At 48.0% G+C, this 11,612-nt stretch overlaps 1 protein-coding gene across 1 annotated transcript in view; it reads right to left on the bottom strand.

Moving 5' to 3' along the window:
• Window positions 1-842: 842 nt before the first annotated feature.
• NUAK1 (NUAK family kinase 1) overlaps window positions 843-11,612 on the bottom strand; it is a 66,923-nt gene continuing 56,153 nt past the window's right edge. Inside the window, exons 7-9 of the mRNA XM_024732125.1 lie at window positions 6,761-6,880; window positions 4,840-4,972; window positions 843-2,030 (exon numbers count right to left, since the gene is read on the bottom strand). Coding sequence (XP_024587893.1) covers window positions 877-2,030; window positions 4,840-4,972; window positions 6,761-6,880 — 1,407 coding nt within the window. The 3' untranslated portion in view covers window positions 843-876. The remainder of the gene's footprint in view (window positions 2,031-4,839; window positions 4,973-6,760; window positions 6,881-11,612) is intronic.

Genomic DNA, 11,612 nt, shown 5'->3' with positions numbered 1-11,612 from the left:
CCCTGTCTACCCTTGGAGGTTGTGCTGAAGAGCCAGGAAGACACCAGGAAAGAAGAGGCAGACAACAAAAAGCCAAAAAATCACCACGGGTTGACTCTAAGTCCTTAGCAGTGTTCAGAGCACTCTCTCTCTGACCAAGGCCCTTGTCTTCCATTCAAGGTAGAGTGGCAAATTAACAAATGCCACACGAGTGGCATGAAAGAGATAACATAGATCCCACGGGATCTACACTAGCACTCCCAGGGCTTAGCCAGGTCAAGGATGGCAACTACACGGCATGAGTGCTACTGCACCCCTTCCCATCCCCATGGCAGCCAATACTATTCAATCACAGCACTCCTTCCCACTGTCTGGGCTACTCAAACCAGCACACCCAGCAGCCCCTATCCATCGATTACCGATTCAAGCTCAGATAAAATCTACGTGCCCACCCCCTGCAGGCAGACCAAGCCTGCTAACATGAGGAGAGAAGGAGCGAGCTCTGAGTTCACTCAGAGCAGATGACCCCAGTCTGTCTTGCCCTCCTCCAGAAGCACGTGGACGACTTCTAGGGAAACGTTTCCTCTCCCATATGCTCCCTCCCCACCCCCTAAGTGCTGGCCAACACCACCTCCCCTGGACTCTCGGAGGTGCCATAAAGCAAATGCCAATGAGGATCCCACTTCTGACTGGCAGTTGGCAGGACTGGCCAAGAGCCCACTTCTCCCTCATAGGCACTGGCTCAAGGCTGCAAATTTGGCCAAAGCAAGACAGCACCGATCCTTTTTCAGTCTGTTGTCATGGCCAGCAAAGAGGTAACCAGCTCTGTCCATAGCCCAGTCACCACTCCCACTCCTCCCTTGTACCCACCCCGACCCACCCTTGCACCCTGGGGAGCTAGTTGAGTTTGTTACAGATCTCCAGCGCTTTCTTGTAGACCTGAGTCACATCGTCCATGTCCGTGAGGAGGGAGAAGCTGCTGTCTCCCAGCCGGTTCCGGTACCGCTTCAGGTACTGGGGCCGGGGACGGTTCTGGAGCCCCTCAAAGTCCTGGATCTGGAGGAAGTTTTCGGCAGAGACGCAGCTGCGGATGCGCTGGCGGGCAGGGCGATTCTCCTGCAAGTCGAGCAAGTCGAAGGAGTCGCTGGACAGGACGCTGTCGTCGCTGATGACGCTGGAAGGCCGGCTGTAGCTCCGGGAGAGGCCCTCGGCAGGGATGCCGGGCTCCAGCAAGGATTCCAGTGTGGGCATTTCGGGGCTGGCCAGGGCCTGGTCCATGGTGCTCTCTGAGTACTTGCTGCTGTGTTTCAAGATGCCCTTCCTGTGGCAGGAGAGGCTGTGGGACGTCACCCTGGCCGGATCCGGGGGGCTCGGGGAGGGGATGCCGCCACCCAGCCCATCGTTACTGTCCAGCAGCTCCGAAGACTCGCTGCGTTCCGGGGACGAGTAGTAACCCGATTCTCTCTGCTGGGTCTTTTTCAAGATGCCTTTCTTGGGCATCGTGGCCGACTGTTTTGGGCTGAGTTTAGCTGGCACCTCCGCCTCGGGGGCGCTTGGCAGGGGCACGGCAGTCCGGCACAAGTCCTGCTCCAGCTTGAAAGCGGGGGGTAAGGCAGGGCTGACGACACCTTCGATGAAGCCGGTGCTGTGAGAGCGATGCTCGCTGTTGCTCCGCTTCTTCAGGATCCCTTTGGGCCGCTTGGAACTCACCTTGGATGGGCTCTCAGGCACCGAGTCCTGGCCGGACTGAGCAAAGTCGTTCTCTTTCTTGGACTTCTTCAGCGACCGCTGCCGCTCCAGCATGACCTCGGGGACCCCGGGTTTGGCCAAGCCCTTAATTTTGGCTTCAGCCTCAGCCTGTAGCCCTGTGGAACGGTGGTGCCAGTCGATAATGCGGGCCAAGAGTGGGGACTCAGCGCTGTGAAGGGCATCGCAGTCACAGACGCTGCTCTTGTAGCCCCAGTTCACCCACCAGTGGTTGGCAATGTCCTCGATGGTGGCCCGGCGGTCGGGGTTCACCATCAACATCCACCGAATGAGGCCTCGGGCATCTATGGGACAAGAAGCAGAAGGAAGGATACATTTTACGGGAGTTTTTGGTTTTCCAAAGCTGACGCTCCGGGGGTGCAAAGGAGACACACTCATTTGAGGAAAGATCCAAATGGAGCCCTGGTGAAGCCACGCTATGGAGCAGGAAGCCGTAGCCTTCCAGACTGTCCATCAGAAAGCGTCATCAGGACTCAGAGCCACAGGCCAGTGGGCTATCAGAGCCCCGCATGTTTTTCCACGCTACTGACTGAATGTCAAACTGCTGACCTTCCATCCACTCAGATCTGTATAAAATGGGGAAGGCCAGGTAACCAAGAAAGAATCCAGACCTGACCCCAAGCAGGGCCCCACCATTCCTTTGGTGGATATCGTTTTACTAAATGGGAAAACAGGTATAGATTACCATGGCTTTTAGTCCTCCAAAGTTAGGTTTATATAAACACACAGCGCTCAGGTCACCAGGAAAATGTGTCAGCACAAAAAGGAAATTTAGGGCTGAGATGGCAAGGAAAAGGCTTCTCATCAGAGAGGGAGAGACAGAGAAGGATGGAGAGGTGTTCACACCTGGCACGCCTGGGCCTTGAGAGGGGGCCGTCCCCAAGGCTGGCCTGACCCGGGCCTTGGCCGGGCTCTGAATCCCACACCCAAGTGCTCACCTCCTGTCCCTCTCTGACATAAGCCATAGCCTACCAAGCTGTCAGATCAGAGAGCTGATCTCTATCTGCTATCCGTTTACGGCCTGTCTGAAAAACTCCATTTGTCAATTTCTGCTGCCAAAGAATTAGGGGAAAGCCCCAAAGGGATGTTGAGGAGGCCACAGGAACCAACAGACTCTCACAGCTTATAAATCGCCTTTTAAGATCAAACCGTGCTCCCCAAATGGGGGTTGAATTATATCCTGGGAAGGCGCCACCTCCCCTCAGCTACTTATGTAGCTAATGAGTAACTGGCCAGGACCTGGCAATGGAGCCAGGGGTGAGCCGCAGCCCTGAAGAGTAACAGGAAGTTCATTCATTCGGTCAATAAATGTTTTCTGAACCCCTGTAGTGTACCAGAAACTGTGCTGACACAAGTTAGCTGGTCAGGCAAAACGACTGCCATAGATTTCACCCAGAATTTTCTAAAAACAAACAAAAATACTCGGGTTAGCTTATTGAAAAAATGTACAGACATAGATATCTGCATTATCTATACCTGTTTATACATATAAAATACTCAGTGCTCATTATTCACAGATTCTGTATTTGTAAATTCGCCTACTCATTAAAATGTATTTGGAACCCCCAAATCAATACTCAAGGTGCTTTCCACGAACTGGCAAAAAATGTGAATTACCCCCCCCCCCCACAATGCGCATGTGTGTTCCCAGCTGAAGCAGAACCAGGTGACAAGGCACTGCCTTCTTGTTTCTGCTCTCATGCCGTAAGCAAGTTTCACAGTCCGTTTAGTTCATGCTTTTCACATATTTGCACTTTTTATTGGTGATTTCACTGTTTAAAATGGCCCCCAAGCGTGGTGCTGAAGTGCTATCTGGGGATTCTAAGGCCAAGAAGGCAGTGATGTACCTTACGGAGAAAACATATGAGCCAGATAAGCCTCATTCAGGCATGAGTTAAAGTGCTGTTGGCCGTAAGTTCGATGCTCATAAATCAACAATATATTTTAAATGAGGCGTCTGTAAACAGAAATATACATAAAACGAGGATATGGATTGATCAGTTGACAAAAACGTTGTGACCAGAGGCTCCCAGGAGTCGAGCCCTGTATTTCCCTATGAGTAGTGCTTCAGTATTCACAAACTCAGCGTTCACAGCAATGTTATAGGACACAACTGCGGCAAATAATGAGAATCAACCGTGTGTGTGTGTATATACACACGTAGGATGCGCGTACTGCAATATACGAAGTGTCTGTTAACCACATTCCAAATACGGCCACCTGTACACACCCCTTCTGCACTCAAACAATGCTCTCCCATCAAGAGATGGAGCTTATGGCCTTGGGCGCTTCGACCAATAGAACGTGGCAGAAGTGACATCATCTGGCTTCCAAGCAGACGTTAAGAAGGCCTGGCAGCTGCTTCTTCCTCCATCTTCGAGCCCTGAGCTGCTATGTAAGAAGTCCACGCTCCTTCCTAGAGAGAGAGGCCTGGGGAGGCAGCTCATGGGGAGAGAGCCCACACAGAGGGGCCCCGAGGTGTCCCCACAATCGGCCCCAACTCCAGCTACCGTCTGATTGCAACTGTAGGAGAAACCCAAGGCCGGCCAGAAAAGCTCTAACCAATCCAGGGAATCAAGAGATAACGGCTAATAGATGTTGTTTAAACTGCTGAGTTTGTTTGGGTGTGGGAGCGGGATGGGATAGACTTGTTCTGTGGCAACAGGTCATGAAACAGCACCCATGTGCCATACCCCCCGGCCAGGGCAAGGTGTACAGAAGAGCAGCTGCCACCCTTAGAGTCTACTGAGGGGGTTTCATGTCTACGTGGACTGGAAGGGACTTCACGTAATACCTTTTCCAAAATGTGAATTTATAGTGGAGAAACAGAATCTAAACAGGGTAAGGGCCTTGCCCAAGTTCACACAGCAAGCAAACAGGACGCCTAGCCTGCAGAGTAGAACAACTGTTCTGGAAATATCACAGCGGGAAGGTTTGGGGAAAGTGGCCTAATAAGCCAGCTCTGCCAGAAGGCAAAGATCTGGGGGGAAGAAAGAGGAAAAAGCAGGAGTCTCCTTACAGACATGGACACAAAAGCAGAAAGTGTGAGCTGGCCTCGCCCGGCTTAGCCGCTGACCCTCCGTGGGCACACACCTGAGGGCTGCGTGGGCTCCCGGTACTCTCCACTGCTGATCTGCCGAATGAGGTTTTTGTGATCGAAACCATCGAAGGGCATTGTTCCATAAACGAGAGTGTAAAGCAACACGCCCAGGGCCCAGCTGTCCACCTGGAGCAGAGAGACAAGACATATAGGAGCTGGGAAGTAGATTCCCTTCCAAACCATTAGCATCACAGACCATGAGCAGCCACCCTCAACGACCCCAGGAATGGAATTTAGCACCTGGCAGACAGGTTCCCACCACAGCCTGACACCTGATAGGCAGTGCACCTGGGGCCTGTTTCAGAGCCTGACTTTTTCGTTGCAAACTGAGACCAACGGTCCCAACCCATAGAAGAACTTTCTTGAATAGATGATATTCTTTGATCCTCACTATAATCTTGTGAAACAGGTAGGGCCCCGGATTATTTTCAGCCCTATTTGGCAGATGAGAATACTGAGGTCCAAGGAAGTTAAATGGTTTCTCCAGAGGCCCCTCCCCATCCCAGTGATGGAGGTAAGACTGGAACATAGGGTTCTTGACTCCTAATCCAGGAATCCTGCACCTTCTTCAAATGGATCAGGGGTTGCAAACTCAAATGCTTACAAGAGCCAGGCAGACAACAAACATGAACAAAGAAAGAGAGACGGTGGGGTACCACGTGGAGTGTTGGTTTGAAGACAAACTGTAGAGGGCATTCACCCATCTTACACAGGCAGCCTCCTCTGGCTAGTTGCTGTCACATAGTAATATAGGCCCAGCACTGCTAGATCCTTTGTTTTTTCAAGAGAAGTCAGAAAACAGACTTTTATGTGAAATCTCCCATTTATTAAATGTTCAATTTTTTTTTTTAGAAAGATGGCCAAATAAAGCACTCTTGCTGGCCAGATCACAGGCTGCCAGCTTGTAACCTCAGAAACGGATCATCGAGGATCAAAGCAGCATTCATTATCTGTGATAAATTTACAGTGTCAAGTTTCTGCAATGTTGTAAATTGGACCTTAGGCTCCTCCCTTACATTCTTGTTTTGGAAAGACTTTCTCCTTACTGCAAGTGACGGAGGCTCTTGGCATCCATCTCTTTACCCTCTAGCCCTGCCCCGAACACTCTCAAACAGATAAATACTTGGAAGGAAACATTTCAACCCACTGAATGGCTGCTACTTAAAGTATCCTGAGTGGATGAATCTCTCTATAAATAGAACTATCTCTTTAAACATGAATAATCAGTCACAACTCACCCATTTTCAAAACGATATTTTCACATACCTGTGTCTTACAGTGGCCCTGAAAGCTTTAGGCACACAGAGAAATGTATTTCTCATGAATCAGAAGATGCAATTAAAATGTATTTCCTTGATCAGAAATACATGTTGTCAAAGATACACGCAAAAAGGTTCGCTGCAGAGTGAGGCTGTTTGCTTTCTGTCTTGCTTGTCTTACTACCATAGGGAACAACTGAAAACAAGCTGTCTAACACTAGGGAAGTGATTAAATAAATTACAATGTATTCATACAATAAAACATCACGTCATCGTTAAAAACCATGTTTTTAGTAATAGCAAATTCAGAAAAGTCACAATTTTAAGTTAGTAATACAAGGCGAGATGTACACATATAATAGTGACCTCAATTGTTTGAAATACAAGATCTACACTGGAAAAAAAAGCCTAAGAAGAAGTCACATAAATATTACGTGGTTATCTCTTGTGGGGAGATTGCAGGCAACTTTATTTTCTCTTTTAGGCTGCTCTGGATTTTTCTCCCAGGTGTGTATATTATGGCTTTTATAATCATATAAGGAAACGGTTCTTTGTTTGCTTGTTTTTATGTTTGTTTGGTTTTTTAAAGTATTCCTAGGTTCAGTTCTTTTCTCCCCTCCAGCCCCCCACCATACACACCAGGCAAGCTGCTCACCTCCGGCCCTCGGTAAGGCCTCCCGTTGACAATTTCGGGAGAGGCATAGAGTGGGCTCCCACAGAACGTTTGCAAGAACTTGTCCTTCTGGTACAGGTTGGAAAGCCCAAAGTCGGCAATCTACAAAGAGGAGCAAGACCCAGGGAGCCTGTTAGCGTTACAGTCAGCGTCTGCATCAGCTCAGCTCACACCACACGGACCAAAGCAGCCGAGGCGTCCCTGCGTGGCTCTGCCAGCTGGGTCACCCTTTTCTTTCTTTCTTTCTTTTTTTTTTTAACTTCTCTATTTGTAGTTTTTTAAGGAACCTCCATACTGTTCTCCATAGCTTTTGCACAGCAAAGGAAACCATAAACAAGACCAAAAGACAACCCTCAGAATGGGAAAACATATCTGCGAATGAAGCAACTGACAGAGGATTAATTTCCAAAATTTACAAGCAGCTGGGTCGCCCTTTTCTCTGCAGCCCTGAGCTTTCATGAAAGGACCAGTTGGCACAACTGGGCCAGTGATTCCCGACTGCAGTCCCTGGCACCCACTGCATGCTCTGTTACTTAAAATCGCTCCTTGCAAGGACTCTATTTTCACGTCAGTGTAGACTTGTCCTGAGAAATACCCACAGAATCACATGCTCGATGTTTCTGATGAACACTACAGTGTGTAACTATTAATCTGAGACCCGTCCGTCTGTGGCCTACCTAAAATCTCACTGCCTTCCTCCACAGTGGTGTACATACCTACCTGTGCACCGGACATCACCACCTTTTATAGACCTACGCACCGATCAGAACTGTGTTCTGCCCAGCCTGGGACCCTAGATGAAATGGACCCACAGCACCGGGTTCTGAGTCATCACACTGCAGCCCAAACTCTGCCACTAGCCATCTGTGGGACATGGAGCAGGTCCCTTAGCTACCCTGAGCCCCAGTTTACCACCAGAAAATGGAAACCCATGATCCCTATGCTCTTCTGGATCACAGGATTATTGTGAGAACGATTAAAAAAAAAAAAGAATTAATCAAGGTGAACGAAAAAGTGCCTTGAAACTTTGTCTACAAGTTCCAGACAAATGTTTTCCCTAACCTTGCTTCTCTTGTATCGCACACCCCTTGGAATCACTCTCTTCTCCTTTGGCTTCTTGAAGTGTTTTACTATCGTTTATGGCAGCGATCTTCTGTGTGTGTGTGCACCTATTCATATATACATATAATGTATATATGTTACACGTATATACGTATTATCACATATATATGTATAATGTATATATTATACATGTACACATCATCACATATATCACATTCATATAATATATATTACATATGTACTTACATATGTATATACAAATATATATATTATATGTATATAAATTCACCTTGCCTACTAGGCTGAGTCCCCCGAGGCAGGTGGCAGGTTCCACATCTGCCCCTCATCTCTGTAACATCCACTGCTTAGCACCTGCCCTCACCCAAGAAACACCTGTCACCAGAATAGGCATTATATTTTGAAAAGCACAAGACAATTAGTAGATAATACAAAATAATAATAGTAAACTTAGTTACCACTTACAGAACAACCTCCAATTATCAGGCGTGGTTCTAAGCACCTTACACTCTCTAATCTAATCCTATCTAAAATCCCATTTACACAACCATGTGAATGTATTTCATGCCACTGACATGGTACATTTATTTGCTTTTTGTTTTTTGTTTTTGCGGTACGTGGGCCTCTCACTGTTGTGGCCTCTCCCGTTGCAGACCACAGTCTCCGGAAGCGCAGGCTCAGCAGCCATGGCTCACGGGCCCAGCCGCTCCGCGGCATGTGGGATCTTCCCAGACCGGGGCATGAACCCGTGTCTGCTGCATCGGCAGGCGGATTCTCAACCACTGTGCCACCAGGGAAGCCCGACATGGTACATTTAAAAGTGGTTAAAATGGTAAATTTTATGTTATGGATAGTCTATCATAATTTTTTAAAGACCCACTTAACAGATGAGAAAACTGAGGTTTAGGAAAATTAGGTTATTCGTCTCAGGAGAGCTACCTAGCAAGCAACAATGTAAACCGAGTGTCTCTAAAGGTTCAAACCACTGCCCAGTGCTGCCCCTGGGTAATCTGCAAATCTCACCCAGTCTAAGCCAGCCTGCCACGCTGAGCCTCTGCGGACTTCTGCCCTTCCCCAAACCGATTTCCACTTGAAGCTTATAAATAGGATGAGTGATTCACACACAGCCCAGCTGAGGCTCTGTTTTGAAGGCAGCGCCCAGAAGAAGGCTACTTTGTAAAAGTCACCCTTGAATGAACGGAATGGCACTGAAAGCAGCTGGCGCACAACCGCCCTCAGAAAACGCAGTCTCGGGGCTCAGCCCGCACTTAATTGCCCTGAATTCCACTTTCTTATCAAGGCTCCTGACTGGCTTGCAGGAAGTTGGTTGCAAGCTTTATGAAGTGTGCCCTGTCAATCAGGACAGGAAGGGACCAGCTGCAGCCCTGGAACATCCCGAGAAGTCGGCTAAGGCAGGACACAGCACTGTGAACGTCGGCGGCATCCGGGGCACTGCGTGAGCTTCCAAACACAGGCACACACACACACGTACGTGAGAGGCACCCGCCACCACCACGTGCAAAACCCCACACACACACCAGGAGTGCGCCAGTCTGGGCATCCCTGCTTTCTTTCTCAGCCCTTCTGAGAAGTGTGTTTATGTTACGGCCCACTCCCATCCTCACAGACTAATGTTTATCAGCCTCTCCCAGTTAAACTGTCATTGTTGCTGACATAAGATTAATAGAAATCTAGATTAGTCCATGTTCTTGGCACTTCAGTGGAAAAGAAATATTAATCAACACACACACACACACACACACAGTTCTCCATCCTTGAGCCACTTAAACTTGGGCTGCAGCTCTAAGATTCCACGCCGTATGGAGCTTATATCAACTATAAGACGGGAAATGGCCACTGTATAAAATGTCTCAAAGCCTCAATTTCCCATCTGTAAAATGGAGGTAGGAATAGTATCCAGCCCCACGGTGTCATAGTGAAAATTAAATGATGTAAAGTATGTGCCAATTACTATTTTAAGCATTTTACAAAGTTGGAGCTCAAATACGTGTCCCACCTTTAAACCCACCTGGGTAGCTTTATGATACTCAAAACAATACTGGTTTTCCATTGGACGTAATTATGTAAGGTTTCTTCTTCAAATACACATGATTTCTTAAGTGAATTGCACTAAATAAAAGTATTAAAGTGAAATAGCACAGAAGATACTAGGAAAAGGCAAAATCCATGAAGAGAACAAAAGAAAAGACATTTGGGAAATAATGATTTTAAACATAATAAAACAAAAAGGAATCCCAGAAATGGTTCCAACCTGGAAGAGTCGTAAGTGGTGAACTAATCCTGCCCCTCGCTCTGTAAGTGAAGCAACTGAAGGTTACAGGACTTAAGAAGCTCCACTGAAGGTCACAGACAGAACAGCTACGTGCACATTGGGTTCTGTACGATTCTCTGTAACAGAACGTCAGTTGTGTATCGAGGGTGACTCCACCAACGAGGCATCCAGCTTTACTTTCAAAGTTGTATTTTGCCGACACACTGGTAACCTTTGGAGAAAGGTAACCACTTTGCTGGTGATGGGCTGTTGCCCTGCCCCGTTCAGAACCACCCTCTGTCCTCACACTGGGCTATTCAGTTCAGCCTGGACTCTGAAAAGGATATCAACACTCATGTCCTTAATTTCTAGAGTTTTTGTTGTTTTCAAACCTTTCTACAGGTGTGCCCTGCTGGATGAAAATCAGAGTTATACAGAGTGGGAAGTGATTATTCACATTTCAAAAGAATTAACCTCACTACAACATGGATGAACTTCGAAGACATTATGCTAAGTGAAACAAACCAGACACAAACCGATAAATATTACAGAATTCCACGTACGTGAGGTACTTAGTGGAGTCAAGCTCATCAAGACAGAAGGTAGAAGGGCGGTTGCCAGGGGCTGGGGGAGGGGGGAACGGGGAGTTAGTGGTGAATGGGCACAGAGTGTCTGGTTGGGAAGATGCAAAAGTTCTGCAGATCCATGGTGGTGATGGTTGCACAGCAACGTGAATGTACTTAATGCCACTGGACCGAAAACCTAAAAATGGTAAGCTTTACGTTACATATATTTTACCACCATTTTTTTAAAAGGGGGTTAACCTCGGATCACTGTGCATAATCCCTGCGAGCTCACCCAGTGAAAAAGGAAGGATCAGCTTGCTGATGACTAACCACTGGGAAAGGACGCTGATGTGGATGATAATAAAAGCAACGGTCTGACAGTCATTTGCAGTGTCTGACAGGAAGTGCACTGCACAGATCAGAGGTTGTGGAGCCAGAAGCACCTGGGGCTAACCCTGGACTTGGCACTGCTAGATCATGGGTGGGAACTGCCACCAATTTCCTCATCGGCAAAATGGGAATAATAATCGAACCCACCTCTAAAGCTGTTCTGAGGATTGAAGACATGCACGTAAAGCCCCTGGAAGAGTCCTGGTACTGGCTGACTCTATAAACGACAGCCGTTAGGATAATGATGGTGGTTTGGTCTACTTAACAATTGTTTGCTCAGAGCCAGTGCCCACCAAAGACCCAAGAGAAATGACTATCATTCATTTCCGAAATGAGCATGTCCAGCATGAGAGGCTGCACCGCACAACAGGAGAAGTAAGGGATGCTGGGTTCGAGTTCAAATCCTGGCCTCGCCTTCTACCAGCTGGACCAGCAGCATAAGCACCAGCTGGGAGCCCCACCCCAGACCTACTGAGTCAGCATCTGCATTGTCACACGGTCCCCAGGGGGTTCGTTGCACATCAGT

This window comes from Neophocaena asiaeorientalis, unplaced genomic scaffold, assembly GCF_003031525.2.
Source record: "Neophocaena asiaeorientalis asiaeorientalis breed wild unplaced genomic scaffold, Neophocaena_asiaeorientalis_V1.1 scaffold418, whole genome shotgun sequence".
NCBI lineage: Eukaryota > Metazoa > Chordata > Mammalia > Artiodactyla > Phocoenidae > Neophocaena > Neophocaena asiaeorientalis.
Note: the sequence above shows the minus strand (reverse complement) of the source record. Positions and strands in the feature narration are given on the sequence as shown.